We start from the raw sequence: 18,605 nt of genomic DNA, 5'->3' as shown, positions 1-18,605 counted from the left end.
GTTAAGTACAAGCTGGCAATCCAAAATGTCGAAAATCTCAAAAGCTCAAAAATATCTTGGCCGGTATATTTTGCTATGTTTAGGCTGCAATTTGCAGATATATGTAGTAATATTATGCTTCCATTCCAGTCAACGTGGAACTTAAACGTTATGAGTGCATGCACGTTGTTATTCTGGCAATAACTCAGGTGAAAATTTAATGGGTCATGCTCATAACCAGGGAACGGATTTTATGGAAATTGCCTTTTTTCTGCTAAAGAGATAGAGTATATTCGATTAAGAATGTCCACGATTTAGCTTTCCCTGATTCCATGTATACACATTTGATGTTGCCTTTTTTGCCTTTTTTAAGATATTTGCCTTTTTTTGCCTTTTTTAAGATATTTGCCTTTTTTTGCCTTTTCTACCTTTAAAAAAGTGATTATAGCATTTACAATTTTTTTTTTAAGATTAAAAAATATACACATTGCCCATGCGGCTTATAGAAGCGCAGGGACCTCTTGCCAAATTGGTGTTGGAAAAATTCAAAGCCGTTTTCTCAGCTAACGTAGGCTTGAAGACAATAAGGGGTCTGTATAAAATTGTAAAGGGCGAGGAAAACGCCCTTATTTCTGATAATATGAACGTTTCAAACGTTCCATATTTAAATTGGGCTCCACTTGTATCAACTTACCTCGAGTGCACATTTAGTACATTCAAGGCTTTTCTTCGCGAAAATCGAAAGAAACTGCTGCCAGAAGACTTCAAAATGCATCTTGTGGTTCAATGTTACTACAACTATACAGATTAAAGTTTTATGAGTTAGAAACTTGAAAGGATAAAATAGTCAAAGAGTCAAAGTACAAATTTTTCATATAATGAAACTAGTTCATAGTTTTTCTCTTTTTACTTGTAATATAAAAATTTTTAAAATAAATATATTTTTTGATTGTTCTTCGTATTTTCTGTCTTTTTTTAGTGCCTTATTTTGCTTTTTTGGCAATACCTTTTTTTTTGCCTTTTCCTGCCTTTTTCGCTATTTTATTTTGCCTTTTCCAGCCTTTTTCGTTACTTTATTTTGCCTTTTTTATAGGTTTTTAGGTCCTAAAAATCCGTTCCCTGCTCATAACTTATTCCCGGGTGCCGCCTAAATCTGCTTCTCCATTCATGACTCCGTCGCAAAAGAATTAACTACAGAATAATATTAAAAGATTAAAAAAAGAGTAACAGTTGCTATGTCCGCTGCTGCCTTAAATTAAAGAAATTACGCTTATCACATTTTTAGTTAACAGAAATTTACTGTGCATTTGTGCATATGAATGTATCTACATGCATATATATCTATATATATTACGTATAGATGGGCCAGAACAAAAGACTTAAGAAGCAAACTTTTTGTTAATTTATTCAATTCCTCATTGCATACTTTTTATATATGTATATATGTATGTATTTAGTACTTCATATAAAATAGTCAAACTTGAATTTTATTAGCTAACATTATACTCACTAAAAACTTAATTTCATTATATAAAACCGATCTTTGTGTTATTTACGATTCTCTGCCGATGCAGAACATATAAAAAAAAATAAAAATTATAACAAATATGCATATTAACTATACCGCAAGTCACTTTCTCTTAATTTCACCCTTTCTCTTTTCCACCATTGCGGACTCTTTCGTTTCAAAGAATTAAAAATGCCGAAAGTAAGTAATAAAAAATAAAGCACAAAATGTCAACATTAAGGCTACAGCATTCATACTACGAGTACGTAGCTCAGAGTGGGCTAGTTTTGTGTGGCGTGACTTCGGGACTTCATTTGTCTATCTATGCATTGTAAGAGACAACCAGCTGGCCAGAGAAATGATATAAACTCGCCCTGATGGTCGCGCATAAGCGCAGTTCAAGTTAAGACGCGACCGAAGTTGGTTGTAGATCTTTTTTGTTTTTTGTTTTCCCCTTCACTGGTGTATTCCATGTAAATTATTATTTTAAGTGACAAAGTGACATTCGGCATAAATTCATCTCATCAAGTGGCAAAATAAGTGGCAACAAATATCGACAAAGAATTTTGACAACTATATATATATGTAAATATGGAGATTGTAAGTTTCGATAGTTTTTCTTTATTCTTTGGGTGTAAATATTTACGATGAATATAAAAAATAAGAAATAATTTTTTTTTGGCTGTAACCCAATTCTTTGGCTTTCATAAAAGCCGACTACTTCAACGAGTGCCAATTTATGTTTTACAAGTACCTGTGTACCTGTGTGTCTGTGTGTCTGTGTTGATTGTGCAGCATTTGTGTGTTTGTTTAGCATTTAAATTAAAACAACAGACAAGCATGCCAGCGACCTGCCAGCGTCTAAATGCTGGGCAAGTGTTCGCTAAATCATTCTAATTGGCTTTCACTTGTCATAAATAAGTACAAACTGGCAATTAAGTTCTGGTTTTTTTGTGGGAATGATACAGATACATTTATGTATATACATACTTGCTTTAAGGCAAATAATTTTTACAGAAAGACTTTAAGAGTTACACTAACTTTTACTTAGTTTTCGAAAAAAAATTCGTAAATTACTTAAATTCGTAAGTATGTATGTATGTACACAGGTTTCACGTGTCTCGGCTGGAAGTTGATGCAGATGATGTACTCTTGGTTTACAAAGCCATATGCACATACATACATAAGTATCAAGTTATTAACTGCGAAAAGCCGAACCGCTTGTTTCAGGGCGAGCTAATTCTTCGAAACGGAGTGTGTTAATATCTTTTAGGAATTAAGTATTTGCCTTAAAGCTCGTGTGCTCGTGATCTTGAAGAAATGTTTTTAGTTTTTGACATAGGTACTTCAAGGATACATCATCTGTTCGCAAAGAGCAGAGCAAAGAAGCGGGAATTTGCGGGCGAATTAACTCTTGAAGATTGAGATATCGACGCATATTCATGGTCGGGAAAAATTATGCTCTATCCGAGTTAGCTTGGCTTTAATATATAATGTGTATATAGATCATGTCTTTCATAGTTATATCGTTATTAGGGTTGCCAGATTTTTTATGCACGAAATCAGTACGTTGGACTTTTTCTTGCTGAAAAGAAAAAAAAAAAAAATCAGTGCTTTTCAGTACACTTTTATATACAGCAAAATTATGAATGCAAGTAACAGATAATGCTTTAAAACGCCAGAGTACTTGTTTTTAACAATATTTTGGTATAAAACGAATTCTAAACATTTCATTTTGAAATTACTTTTAATTTGAAGTTCACTTTACAAAATTTTAATCAGAAGCCGGTTTCTCTCTTTGCGTCAGGAAGCAAACTTTATACTTAAGATCCTCTCAGTTGTTTCGTTTGAGTGTCGTATTGCAAAAAAAAAAAATAAATAAAATTACATACTTTTTCGAACTGTGGAAAAGTACCACTATCTAAGGACTGCATCTATATTTCCTCATATCTTAAATTAATTTTTTCACCTTCGTAAAAACTTTGAAAGACTTAGAATTCGCCTAAAAGGGTATCTAACTCTATGTCTTCTCTTGTCTATGCAAAGATCTTTTACAATGTCAGTAAATTTTGAAAAAACCAATTGTGAGTTATAGGCAAAAGCCATTGGAATATTATAATTTGCTGTTATTAAACTGAAAGAAATTTTCGAGATAACTAACAACACTCGACAAAAAACGTCAACGTCCTTTTTAAATAATTTAACCTCCATCGTATTATCGCAACTGGTACGTAACGACCCGGCGATGTGCCCATAAAACGATTGATCTTTTTGTTGTATTATTTTCTTGGACATATCAAATATTAAATATTTGAAACATGTCAACTGTAATAACCTTAAGAAAATCCTAAAGTATTTTGTTTGAATTGAAAATTCAGTACAAATCAGTACAAATTTTGAAAAATCAGGACATTAGCGTTCTGATAGAAAAAATGAATGAAATCAGTACAAGAGTTGAAAATCAGTACGTCTGGCAACCGTAATCGTTATTATATACAGTCATGTGCAAAATATTAAGACTACAAAAAGATTCTTAACTTTTGACTAAAAGCCAATTTCTTCAGTCAGCCAACAACAGTAATTTTAGTTAAATTCATCTGCTATAAAGTTTTTGTATTAGGCGATTTTCCTTTAATTTTGGATTGAGAGGAGTCTGCAGTCATTACATGAAACTAATTTTAATTTTAATAATTAATAATAATATTTAATTTATTTAATGATTAATATTTTTTTATAAATGTCTAGCTCATTATACATAGAACACCGAGCGATAGTAAATTTTAAAAACAAATATCAATATATTCGAGAAACCCAGGGCCAAATATAGTAAAATTGCGTTTTTAGTTTTTCAATCTGACGTCGGTAATTCAAAAATGATTTAAAAAATTCAATAAAATGTGCTTAGAGAAGAAATATGGGGATCAAAGAGGAGATCCTGCAGAATTAAAACAGATTCAAGCTTTTGGTGCAGAAGGGCTGGTAGATATTGAAAATGTCCTTTTAAAATGCTGTCCTTGAGGTTTCGCAATATTTGTTTTTGAAAAATTATAATGTTAAGGAAACTCGATAACATCCTCGAATTTCGCCCATCTAACTTTATCAGCTTGAAAAATTACCTATTCATCCTTGTGAATCCAACAAATTTAATTTTTTTTAATTTTAAATAAATTTCCTTATGCATTTGGTACTCATTTTTTATTCTACATTGCATTGGATTTTTTAAATAATTTTTGGAATAAATCACATCTTTGAAATAACAAGGTCCTTTAAAAAAAAACCTTACGTCAGAGAGAAAAAATAAAAACGCAACTTTAAATAAAATTGTATTTATTATTTATTCTATGGAAGGGAGAGCTTTCCAAAAAAAAAGAGAACAATTTTTTCGATTTAAGTTCTTGAAAAGTGATGAATATCTAAATCCCGGGACTAATGCCGGGATCCCGAGATTGTGCTAATGACATCCCGGAAATCCCGGAATCGGAAAAAGTGGAAAAATTAACATCCCTACTACATACCCATTGTTTTATTTTTCTTATTCTGTAAATAATCTTGTGCAAGCCTAAAAAATGGTTACGATTGAAGATTAAAACAAAAAAAAATTTTTTTTTGAAATTTCTCGTTTGAGGTAGATAATATATTTTATACGAAATTTTGCTTTTTTGAGCACTTCACAGATGCCTTTTCGTAACTGAAAAAAAAACCGAAAACATCTCAGCACACTCGGCTACAACCACAAAATGTAAATATTGAGCGGTCGAAAGCTAACATTTTCGATGCAAAAAAATGTCCAATTCTAACCGGTCAAATTTTAACCGTCTTATTACAGAAGGGTATTTAATTATCTGTGTACATATCGGTGTGAAGTACATATATAATTACAAACTAATTATTCCAGCATTAGAAATTAGTGCATTGAAAAATAAATATATGTATGTATCTCGGTAACCACTGATTCAATATTCAAAACCAAAAAAACTTTTGAACTTTGTAGTTCTTCAGCCCCGGCTCTCCGCCGAAGAGTGAAACTTCGTAGAAATGACTCGAAGAAATGCGCTAGCTGAGCTGTGTTTCTTCCTCAAGTGCTAGGATTTTTCTACGCGTTTGCTGACCTCGATTAGGGATGTTAAAAAAACATCGATGCATCGACACTTTTCCACTCGATGTATAAATCGATGTTTTCTGTCAACCGCCGAACATCGCCTTGCCTGAAATTCAAAGAAAGCGAGATGCGGTTTTATAGCTCACAAAAATTTTGTGTAATAAAGTGCATACTGCATACCCAAAAATGTTCTGAAACTCACATTAAAAAATTCAAAATATTGATACAAATTTGTCGAATTTTTCTAAATTTTGTATAATTTGGGTAAATTATGAACAATATTTTTATAAAAAATAATAAAAAATGTCGATGTATTTTTGCCACTGACACCCCTACTTTCGATTTACGCATCTTATCCTTTCCAACCGAACACAGCCTACTGGATTGTAATTAATTAAACATAGAGAAGCGAAGCAGTGCGCCTCTGGAACTCGTCCTTTCAAACCGCCTGCCCAGCACGATATCCAGCGATCCTGCTGCTCGGTATCTTGTCCATTCCGACAGCTGCAACAAGTGCAATAAATATAGATATACGTAAAAAAATAAAAAAATGTCTAGACATTGCCGCAGAAATTTTAAATTTACTGGTAGTATGTAAGATTTGAAATCTTATTGTAGGTTTCGAAAGAAAGATTAATATACAAAAAAAAAATAAAATCTGCCTTAAATTATTACCCGGGATACAGTATTTCGGATAACTTCAGCATCCCTGCACATAATAAGTAAATTGTTAAAAAAAAAAAAAAAAAACTATTTCATAATTTATTCCCGCGCTTTTTTTCCGCTGCTCATTTCTCCGTGAAACAATCGATGAGCAATGAAACGCACTTAATTCAAAAAAAATCAGTACTTGACACTTTTTCCGAGGCTAACCTGGGGGTATGCTCTGTATTGCGCTTCCTAAACGAATTCATTTAGGGTGCTGGCCGAAGTACAAAAACAAAAACTTACATGCATTTTGTTTTTGCTTTCGGCACATAAAAGTAAAAATTTCAGCTTTCAACACTTTCACTTTTTTCTTCAAAGCAGTAATTCATTGAGTCCATTAATGATCATTTTATTTTTGAACATTAATAGGAGTAGTTTTGAGATTTAATGAAATTTAAATAAAAATACAAAGTTTTTAAATTGAAGTTCCTTATAATTAAACCGCATAGCAAAAATGGAAGGACTGTTCACATTACGCAAATTGCGGTTATGATTTACAAGTTTCTGAAAACGTCAAAGCGTACGATCACAAAAAGTCATATGGCCATAAGTAGCCACAATAACAATACACATACATACATACATACAGACATATATACATACTATACTGTTTTATAAGAATTAATAATTCCGATGGCGTATCTGCTTGGCTAATTTTTATATTTATTGAATATTTAAGATTCCGTTTAATTTCAGTGAAGTTAAAAAATCGAAAAAAACACTCTCTTCTATACTTGCTAGATTTTTAATGTTGTTGTGCCATCTTTGTTAAAGGAGCTCGAAGCGATATAGTATTGAATTACATAAATATGTATCTGGTTGTGCCTTTGTAACCGTATGTGTGTGCTACGAGCTTAAGGCGCCAGCTACGTCCACATAGACACAAACTCAAACAAAGCTTAATCGATTAACTTTCTTTATTTGTGTTTCACTCTTCTTAGGGACGATTAATATTCTAACAAATAATCACATGGCACCCAATGATAGCCAACCATAGCTAATGAAGCTGTGACCCATTAACAATAAAATAAAAAAATATTTAAATCCAGAAGCAATGCGGCATTTATGTAGTTGTTTAGTGCGAAGCTAAATTCTTTTGAAGTCGCTTTGATGGCTCGCCACATTGATGGTTCTAAAGCCAACTTTCTTTTATTAAGAAGATAAGCGTACAGTGCCAGAAGCGTTGTCGTTTCATAAGCTCATAAATAATAATTTGACTCGCCCACTCCAATATCGAAATGAAAATAAGATTACTTTGCTGGGCGGAATGCAAAGAGGTCGTTGACATCTTCTCGCGCTTAAGCGCTTAGAGTCTTTGTGATCTGCCGGGTTATCGTTGGTTGGTTTTTATATCCAAATATTCTCGCTGAATTAGCTCGCAGGCAAACGCTTAATAATATTTAGCTAAACAATTTCTGCAAATTTCTTGTGGACATGTCTTTTGAGTATCGGGACCACCAAACGATTTTTTGCTGCTCATTGTTCGAAAAACTTTCATTCTACTATCCACACTCAGCCCACACCTTGAACGCCAATTCTGAGCAGCTTTCATCGTTTTTTGCTTTTGTTTATGATTTTGTCTGTAAAAAATAACTTCATAGCTAAGTAACTACGGGAAAAAATTGTGAAGTAAGTAGAATGGTAATTCTTGACCGCAATTCAACGCATATTCTCGTGCTGAATGCCAAATAAGCACACAGTTGACTCAATTTAAATATCTTGGAGATCTCTGACGTGTATACATATGTCTACATATATATTATTGTATTTATCTAAGACGACACATACCTACATACATACATACATATACACCGCTTCACATTGTTTTTCTCCAAGAACTTAGCTTATATCTATACCTGCAGGCATCGGAGAAATTTCGCTTTAATGTCACTTTAGGGAATTTTTGATTTTAAATTTGTAGAAGTAAATAGCTGCATAGTATAATTTGTTTTCATGATCCTTTTATTGCACAACACTTAACAAATACTTAGTAGCTAGATAGTTATTTAGTATTACTTGCTTCTGGTACACCCCGCCCGCTTCACTTCCTCAGATCTGAACTTATATGTATCTGTATTTTTGGGCATCGGCGAAGTTTCATTTTAATCCCATATTGAAAAATTATCAATTTCAAAGAAGAGTGGCGAAACACCTTACACTTTAGTGAAAACACCTTACTACTTTGGATTCTATTCCACGTCCATATCAAACTATACGAAAATTATGCTTATTATTTTGATTCACTTGAATAGGCACAGTGGCTTTAACACGAGCAAAGCACAGAAGAGATTGAAGCAACAAAAGCATACCATTCATTTTAATTCTACCATATAACACTTTTAGTATGGGATAGTACATCGCTTATTCCAATGAATGGAAAACCCGCTATCCGGAAGACAATTCTAGAGGCGCTTTGAAAAATCAAGGACATCTCGCTGCTTACCAGTTTAAACGCCGGAAAGAACAACTGCCAATTATCATATGAATTGTCTGACACGCAAACCAATTCCAAATATTATCCGTTAAGTTTAGGTGCCTTAAATAGGACAGACCCTGAAAAAATTGCGACTTTGCTTCGTTATCCTCGCTCCTGTAGTGCGACTCGGTGCATAATTTTGCTAGTATTTTCAAGAACAAGGTGCGAAAATATGCGACAAATGTAAAAAAAAATGTCCTTAATGCTTGTTTTGCATGAATTAGTCGGAATTTTGGAAACTGTAAATATAAGCTCAACTTCTCTGGACTACAAAACCGCAGTTCAGACCGCCAGAGAGAAGAGAGTATTCTCGATCATGGAGCGGAATCAAGCAACGTTCGTCCTTTCAAAAATTATGACAATTATTATTAAATCCGTTGTAGCCATCAAAATTAAAGTTTTCGCCAGAGGAAACTGCCATTTTCTAGTTGTCCTTTCAGGCATGCGAGTTGTACGAAATTCCAGTCATGATTCTTAAAGTTGTATAGTTTTTTGATATTTTCTGAACACGACTGTATAGAGTAATTACAACACCAACGTTTTTCTTCCATTTTAGTCCACCAGCTGGACAGCAAGATGCTGACCTCGCAAAGGAATTTTGTTATTTCCATCTAGCTTTAGTGTTCTGGCTCCGCTTTATGTTTTTTTTCCTGCGATGCTGTGAGCCAGCTTCAGCTGTCAAAGGCATTTGCATTTCCTTCAGATTTGTCATCAACAGATCGCCTGCAAAGTCCTGGCGCCGTGAATCCCTCCATTTATACATTTTACGCAGATGAAAGTGCGCCTGCTTCGTCCATTCTTGCTCTGTTATAGTTCTAATTATCCTTTAAATTCTTAGAGAGGTTATAAGTGAAATTTAAATAACTTTGCTATACACATAAGGCGTATATTCAAGTGAATCAAAATAATAAGCATAATTTTCGTGTAGTTTGATAAAAAGTGGAAAAAAAATCCAAAGCAATAAATCCGTTTTATTAATTTTCTCCACTTCTCTTCTAAATTAATCACTCTTCAAAATGAGATCGAAAAGAAACTCCTCTAATGCAGACAAGTCCAGATATAAGCTTGGATCTTGAGGAAAATATGTGTACCTATTCTAGTGAAGCGGGGTGTATCTCATTTTAAGTAAATGTATGGAAAAAAAACAGTTAGAAAGACTGTTCCAGAAGCCTTTCAATTAATTCAAAGGCTTCTTGCTTCTTCCACTTTTAGTGTCCGAAGAAAATGAAATCCGAAAAATTTATAAAAATTGTGACAGTAATAATGAATAGGTTGGATTTGGAAAACTAAATTTTCTAGTAGTCTACAAAACTCTATAGACTATGGGAACTTAATTTGAAATTGGAATTAGCTAAATACATATGTATATTTCGGAGTCATTGCCCACAGATTCTTGGTAAGCGACATCGCGAACCTCGAAGTACAACTTGGTCGAAGGTTAAATTCATGTAAAAATAAAATCCTCCTTTTTGAAGAAATTCAAATTAAATATTCGAGTGAAGCGGAGTGTATATATGTACATATGTATGTTCGCACATGTGTGTGTTAAAAATATGGTAAGCATATTTTTGCTTCCATTAGTACTAATACTTATGCATGTATAATATATATACCCTGTGGGGAAAATCTCTAGCTCTGAACTGGTGCGCTTCTAGTACATTTAGACCGAGTACTGGTTCGCGATAAATCTCTTTTGCATGCAAGCAACTGGCGAATTTAACACGGCGATGTCCTAGGAAGTGTCAATTGCCCCCCGCTGCATCCCTTTTTCGATAGTTCCGAACTAGTCCTAAATTTTATAGTTCCGAACCAGTTCTAAAATCGAAATGTACGTTTACATACCTTTAGCTGTAGCTGAGTTTGCAGAGGTGCTCGCTGTTATTTCTTAGATTCCAGACGGTCCCAAAATGTTGAAATGCTAACACAAATTTTAGTTTTGTATTACCAAGCTATGAAACAGCATCTGCGAAGCACAGAATATAAGCGCATTTGAACGAAAAAGCCGCCGAATACATATCTATGTAAAGTAAGCAAGCCCCCCGCTGCATCCCTTTTTCTATAGTTCCGAACCATTTCTAACTTCGTCACTTTAGATATAGATTTCTAGTGAAAAAAACTGAAAAAAATTAGTTCTTTAAAAGTACCACTTTCCGCCGATTTTGGACTGGTGGGGATCTAGTTCCTATCGGTCTAGTTCCTTTTTGGCGATAAAGACCTAGTACGGAACTAGAAATTTGATTCATTAGTCCGGGGGGTCCCTGCAGGGTATATGTAGGTACATATGTAGATTACATAAAATATGTAAAATTTTTCACATAGAAGATGAAAAGCATAAATTAACTAAAAAGTTTGTTTTCTTTTCAGCTTATATTTTCGACGATTATTGCCGTATTTTGTGCAGCGCAAGCGTTGCCGGTCGAGGTCAGCGATGTAGGTGTCGAGTAAGTACAGCTAGCCAATTATAGAGATTGAACTATCGCAGCTATCCTGAAAGTACTTCAAATAGTGTGATGCCTAAATATTTCTGTGCTTACCTCGAATTGTTTTGATCTTTATTATTTTATATATAACATTTCATGAGTCTTCTTCACATAGTAAATATATTTACATATTTCAACGCATTTGCTTTGAATCGCTATTTTGAAACTGTCATATGGCCATTACTACATACATGCATACATACATACATACATACATACATACATACATATGTGTGACTGCATCTCGTTTAAGAAAGAAAAATCATCAATATTGCGTATATTGCAAAGTCTAATTTCTCACCCACTACAATGTGACTAAACTAATACCATCACAGCCGATTCATGCGTGCATATTCGACAATAATTAAACGATACTTCGTACAAATTAACTCTTATCAAAGGGCATTTGTTTTTACACCAACCAACAAACCATTGTTAGAATTATTCTCAGCTTCTTAGTTTTTATAAGTTCCCACCCATTGCTTGCAATTTTCGTTCGCAGAATCGCAAAACAAAGACTGGTGAAATTCCCTGATGAAGATTCGACGTCCCGCACGGATCCCACCAGTAATAGTTCCGACACAGAAGTGGCCAAGTTTGATGAGGCTCAACGCATCCTGCAAGAAATAGAGAAGATTAACCACGCATTGGGTTATGTTCGGAAACAACCTGAACAGTCCAAGCTTCCACCTATTCTGGACTCAAGCCAGTATCTGTTTCCCAAACCGGCAATGCAACCCTTCCATCAGCAAAATCATCAAACATCTGGCATGAATGGCGGGACAATACTAATTCCATCTATAAGATCCGTTCCGCTGCACAGTCAATACATTACTCCCTATACAAATTCTAAATCCATTGCCTTCGATGCAGCTCCGCCCAAGCATCACCACGCCAAAAAGATTGAAACAAAATACAATACACACATTCTCCACCCGAACCAGGCAGCCCAACCAACACTGCCAGAAATCGACAAACAAGTTAAATTGCGTACACATTTCCTAATACCGGTACGTCTCTACAGACTCAGTAAAGATGAGTATATTCATATGAACGCACCTGAAGAATATCGTATGAAGGGATATAAAATTGTCGGTGATATTGGCGATTTCTATGGCAAAGCTATTCAAAAGAACAAGTCATCGACAGATTCAAAATCGAAATACCCAGCTAAAAGCCATCTATTTTTTTTACCGAGCGCGGTAGCGTTGAACGAAGATTCGCAAAGCTCTGAAATAAAATTAAAAGCAAAGGAGCAATCATCCGAAAATAGTTCGAGGGAGGAAAAGGTGATTGGCATTCAAAGGCCTTATAAAATACAAACGACAGCAACAAGTAGCAGCAATGGCGGAGGTTCAAGTGCGAATGTTACAACGCAAATTATTCGAAAACGCATTATACCTAAACCGCTGAGGGAAAAGGAACCTAGCGTCAGTGAAATGATGGAGCAAATCCAGCCAGCGGCTACCAATCAAAACACCAACACCCACACCAATAGTAAACCTATAGTGAACAATAGCCCAAATCAAAACTCGAATATTTACAATGTGCCAAATATTGGCACCTTAAATATCCCCAACCTTGCTAACGTCGTTCGACCAGTTGACCTAAAGAATTCTACCGCTGGCAATGCGATAAAAAATGCCTTCCAAAATATATTCAAATTCCCATTTCGCCAGGAGAACAAACCAGATGCGAGTGCGGCAACACACGAGTCAAACCAATTTTTGCAAATGCCACCCAAGCCTTTTCTAACAACACAGGCCTACCAGCCAGTACAACCGTTATATGAGGTTATCGGACAACCGCAACAACCGCCGCAGAAAGGGAGTGACTATCATTGGAGTGACGAATCGAGTAACAGTGCTTCAGAGGATGAAGAGGACAGTTCCGCTGAGCATGAGGAGAAACAAATATTTGGCAACCGACACAATGCAGAGCAAACAACACAAATGGAAGCTATCAAGCAGGGCGGGATTATCATTCAACGCTTGAAGGTGCGAAAGGGTGGAATCGCAATTGCGGGTCCTGGCGGTGTGGCGACCGCCGGTAGTGGTGGCACCGCTATTGTGGGCCCCGGTGGCTTTGCGCTTACACATCCACGAAGTCTGACCATTGCTGGACCGGGGGCCAAGGTGATCGCCATTCCATCTAGCGTGGATTTGAAAGATGCTCTCGAAAGAACCAACCTCAACGACCAAAGTATTCCGCGTGAAGGAAAGATTGTTGCCATTGGTCCGACGGTTTATTATTCACCGGCGACGGGTGAAGCTGATTACGTCTTATGAACAAAAATGCTGAGAATAAATTATTGTTGTAATTAATTAAAAGCGTTAGATCTAGTGCGTATTTCATAATTAGTTGTATAAAAACGCAAATTATACATTAAATTTAATTTATTTAAAAATTATATAGCATTTCATTACATTTTGGCATGCATATTAGTTAGACAACACTGAGCACTAAATTTTCATGATTAACATCACACCACTTATCTATTATTATTAATGCCTCTTACCATCTTTCGCACGCTAAATACAAATCATTCATTGCCTCCCTCAGGTAGTGTTGCCATATATTGTTATTGTAAATATTTTTAACAAGGACTCATGCTTCATTCTGTTCGTACTCTCTTCCTTTTTTACATTTGTGAAACTTTATTTTCCTTCGTCCATCCATCGCCATTGGCTTCCTACCATTCACATAAACTACATACCAGCATCCTTTGGAAAACTGCAAGCATTCAAACGTGGCCGGAGACGATTCGTCCGAACCCTCAAGTCATACGAACATCACCATTAACTCCCTTCGCCTTAGCTGTGGCACCAACTGCGCATTTCAAACTTGATAACGTAGTTCATCAAATTCCAAATTTTGAAACCAAGGAAGTTTTTCAAAGAAATAGATATCTGCAGATTAATGAACCAATGTACATTGGAAATTTAGCTTTACCCTCCATTTCGTTGCCACTTTTAAGCGCAGAAGTGACCGGAAAACTCCTTCATAAAGCAAGAGGTCAAGATTACGAAGAAATCACAGAAAAAATATCGAGTCAACCAAAGTCAATCGAAATATCAGCGCCCAGAGTCGCGAAAGGAATCCAAAAGCAATTTGTAATGAACACCCACCCATTCACAGGTAGGGCGGATTTCAAAAGCGATATGCGGTTTTTAAAAGCCGTGCAGAAAATAAACCCGGAATTCGTGATTGAAGAAATAATTTTTGTCCCTGGCCAACACATAGATTCGGCGATATCGGCGCAAAAGTACAAGAAGCCTCTTAAGTTATCAACAGTTTCACAGGCGCCGCCTGAGTTGGTATCAAAAAGCACAGATTCACCGAAAAAACAATCGACTCTGCGCAAGGCAAAACCTTCATTATCGGAGCCGATAGCAACAAACGGTGAAGTAATAAAAGTGGAAGCTCACGGGCGCACAGCCACTTCGGGCACAATACCAGAAATACCCTTCGGTACTTACTTTCTTCCATACCAAGCGCACACCCAAAAAGATATCACAAAGACTTCAACATTAATACTGGAACCGCATTCAAAAGCTGTGGTAGGAAATGGTGGTACGGCTGTGTCTACACCTATTTCGAAGGCCTTCCTAAAACGGGGAGTTCCCACCAACGTTTACTTCAATCCCGAGTCTGTGGCAATAGCCGGAGTTGGTGGCAAAGCGCATGCTCAGGCCGACTTGGAGCTCGATTTGGTGGACTCGGACTCGCGGAAATAAAGTAAAACTCTGCTGTTGTACATATGTACATACATACATACATATGTAAATGTGTTAAGTATTTATAAGCTTCTATTTGTTAAGATCATTATGATGTAAATAATTGTAAATATAGAACATACATACATACATAAATATGTAATAGAAATTTGTAATTATTTAGTGCTCAATTTCTGCATTTGTATTATAAAGCCATCTAGTTACCTACCTGCCTATGTTGAAGTCCTTATTTATATGCTGAAAGCTTTCTATTAGAACCCTTTTGGCTTTGTAGTTTGAAATTGTTTTGAGTGGTGTTTTTGATAATTATTTTATGAATCCATCCTATCAAAAATAATTAATAGCCAGCGCTCAAAAGGTCCCATAGTTTTCGAGGCAAGCTCATTCCCTTATTATGGTGGTATGCGTGGCCAAATCTTGCAAGTGGTTAGAACAAACGATGGCAACGACAATACGTTTATCATAGCTCCAGCTGTCCCGCAGGTCAGCGTAGTACCAGTTTTAACAAAGAAAGCCATGTCCACAGGTAATGGTCAATCTCAGGACATAGCTTCTGCGACCACCGCTTTCGAAAAGGATTTTAACCGAATACAAATAGCTGCGGCCCGTTTGGTCGCTATACAAGAGACTGCAAAACGTAAGGGATCTTTCAGCAATGAAGATAATCGGATCTACGCCGAAAGTTTACTGGAATTGGGGCATGCGGCACAGAACCTGGCCAATTTGCAGCAAAGTGGCCAGATTAAAGATTTCAGTTTACTCCTTCAACCCGATTTTCAATTACCGCCCAAACAACCACTCCAACCAACCGAGACGGTATCTGGCAACGAAAGCCAGAAAGTCGAAGAAGTAACTGAACAACAGTTCAATGAAGAGGAGTTCCTGCCCCCAAACACCGAAGATCCGTATGAAGACGTCAGTGATACAGTAGCGGTAACAGCGCCGAAGAAGGATGCTTCTGTTGCTGAAGCTAAACCCGTGGGTACGTTCATAAACATACATACATGCACAATATACATTCAAACATACATACATATTAGGGATGTCAATCCCAGGATCCCGGGATCCCGGTCTTTTTAAGGTCCCGAATATCCCGGGAAACAATTTTTTTGTTAGCCAATTAAATTTTTATCACAAATATCCCGTCTCAAAGGCAAAACAAGCATTTTTTGCCACATTGGTTGCGCTCAGTGCTCAGACTTTTTTGTGCATCTACCACATCTACCACACAAGGTCTGAAATCTACCACATATTCGCGTTTTTGAGTAGTTTTATTTTTGATAGACATAGTTTTCTTATTTTTAAGAGCAAAAATTGTCCAACACTAAATACTTACATCAAAGCCGAATGGGAGGATAAAATAAACTGTAAAATAGCAAGTTTTCTCACTAATAAATTTTTCGAGGGAAACGGGGTTTTATTGTGTTGAATTGCAAAATATATGATTTGTAAAAAGAATTAATTGCGAAAATGTTAAAAAAACGGCGATTTTTGTGCAAGTATTAGCAAATTTCAGTGCATCTAAAGTTTCTAAGGCGTTGTTTACTTTTACTTGAGAATTGTCAAAACCGCCAAATCCCAAGTAGAGGTTTCTGGAAAGTGCCACATTTGTATTAGCTACATCGTGATGCGGTAGAAAGAAAACCTAGCAGCACTCCGCAAGGTTGCAGAAATCTCTCAAAATATGTTTGAAAAATATCTTGATATGGAATATCTTGATATATGTAAAGCAATTCCTTTACACTTCAACTTCAATCTTGTACTTTATTATACTAAAATTAAATCTTTTTCTTTGTAGATTCTAATTAAAATGTTTGCAATTTAGGTGAAACCTTGCAGAATTTTTAAATTCTTGTACAAAGTTAGATCCAGAACCTGAGATCTACCACATTTCTTTGAAATCTACCACATTTTTTTCTAGATTCTACCACACAAATTTTTTTTGAAGTCCGATCACTGGTTGCGCTTTACGCGTTTGCAACACCGTTTTAATAAAACTGCCTGAATCTCGGGACAATCCCGGAATCCCGGCATTGTATTTTCAGATCCCAAAAATCCCGGGATCGACAAAACCCCGAAAATTGACATCCCTAATACATATATATTTAAATACATGGAGTAAGTGCAAGCCAAAATCTAAATAACTAAAACAAAATCTGATTCACTGCGCCATTTTGTTTTGCACTTACTCGTACCTGAATGATTTACTATATAGAACTACTGAAATTACATATGTATGTACATACATCTATATTTTTTACTCAATATTTGTAGGCCTGTCGATTGCCGGAGAAGGAGGTGTAGCATCATCCAAGCCGAACGCTGTGGCACTGTCTGGACGTAACGGTCTGGCTGTGGCTGCTCCAAAAGCCACCGCTATCGCAGGTGTGTCGGCAGAAGAGGCAGCTGCGTTCAGTGTAGCTGTGCCCAATAGAAATAACTTGGTTATTAAAAACGTGAATCGCCTACCTCAGCGCCCGATATATGATGACTACAGTGAAGACTACGGTGACGTTTCATCTGTCCGCTCAGCATTTACCCGCGATTCGATCGATGCACGTGACTCGCCACCACCTTCTGTGATTAGTAAAAAAAATAGGAACGGGGGTTCATTGGTCGGAAGTACGGCTGGCGGCATCGCCGACGCATTTGTCGATAAATGGAAAACAATGGTGGCAGAGGAGTACGCTGCGTCAGCGCGCAGCGCTCAACTGGCAACGAAGGATTCATTCAATAGATTAGATAAATTTTCAAAAAGTTCCCCAAATAAAAAAGCATTATAAATTTCCAACATCGTTCGGTCTGTTTAATGTTAATTGAAGAATAGAAACTAACCTTAAATGTATTATTTATTTTACCTAAGAGTCCTAAATGAAAAAAGGCTCGATTGTCGTTCGAAACTTTCGAAAGGTTTGTAAAAGAGAATTCCTGGATAAAACCATTAAAAATTTTGTCTCGAAATAGGGGACAGGACGCATAAAATTTATTTAATTTTCAACATTTTACAGATATGGGCGTTTCAATAATCAAACTTTGACTACGCGTACAAAGCTCTCTGGGCTAAAAGGAATTTGATTAGCATATCCACTGAATCATTACCGTTATTTGACTAAACATGCAAACTTATTTATAAAACATGTAAATTTAAGAGTCTACATGCAGTGCTACAGGAAAACACCGAATAAAATAAAATGTCAAGAACAAGTAAACATTAAATACTATATAGATAAGTAAATAAATTCTCATAGAGTCTCATTTATGTATGTAGAAATGCTGAATATTTTCGGCAAAAATTAAGGTAAGTTAGATTTAAGCATTTTTATTTTTAGTTAACACCTCCTTTGTTTAGGCATTGAATTCGCTGCTTAAATTTACGCAATTTGTATAAACGACTTCCCATATAACTTTTGACACAGGGATTACATCTCTACTATCTAAGCCAATTACCCAGTCGGACCTTGCAGAATATGGTTCCCCAAGAATGCCTTTTAGGGTACTGTTTTTTTTTTCACGAGAAATTCGAAGCTCATTTTAGCTCTGTAGGAAAAATTGCAAGAAATCTACATAAAAAAAAATGAGTACATTCTTTTCTCACTTCTATGGAAGGCTAAAAATCTGT

At 35.9% G+C, this 18,605-nt stretch overlaps 3 protein-coding genes across 3 annotated transcripts; all 3 read left to right on the top strand.

Moving 5' to 3' along the window:
- Window positions 1–1,901: 1,901 nt before the first annotated feature.
- LOC118748189 lies at window positions 1,902–13,962 on the top strand. Its single transcript, XM_036482563.1, has 3 exons — window positions 1,902–2,086; window positions 11,134–11,210; window positions 11,752–13,962. Exons 1-3 carry the CDS (start codon window positions 2,078–2,080, stop codon window positions 13,535–13,537), a joined length of 1,872 nt encoding a protein of 623 aa, XP_036338456.1. The 5' UTR covers window positions 1,902–2,077; the 3' UTR covers window positions 13,538–13,962.
- Window positions 13,963–14,410: 448 nt separating this feature from the next.
- LOC118747390 lies at window positions 14,411–14,986 on the top strand. Its single transcript, XM_036481439.1, has one exon. The coding sequence runs from the start codon at window positions 14,411–14,413 to the stop codon at window positions 14,984–14,986; it is 576 nt and encodes a 191-aa protein (XP_036337332.1).
- Window positions 14,987–15,388: 402 nt separating this feature from the next.
- Window positions 15,389–17,769, top strand: LOC118747388. Its single transcript, XM_036481438.1, has 2 exons — window positions 15,389–15,968; window positions 17,261–17,769. Exons 1-2 carry the CDS (start codon window positions 15,389–15,391, stop codon window positions 17,767–17,769), a joined length of 1,089 nt encoding a protein of 362 aa, XP_036337331.1.
- The last annotated feature ends 836 nt before the right edge of the window (window positions 17,770–18,605 follow it).

This window comes from Rhagoletis pomonella, unplaced genomic scaffold, assembly GCF_013731165.1.
Source record: "Rhagoletis pomonella isolate Grant_MI unplaced genomic scaffold, Rhpom_1.0 Rhpom_scaffold_00012, whole genome shotgun sequence".
Lineage (NCBI taxonomy): Eukaryota > Metazoa > Arthropoda > Insecta > Diptera > Tephritidae > Rhagoletis > Rhagoletis pomonella.
Note: the sequence above shows the minus strand (reverse complement) of the source record. Positions and strands in the feature narration are given on the sequence as shown.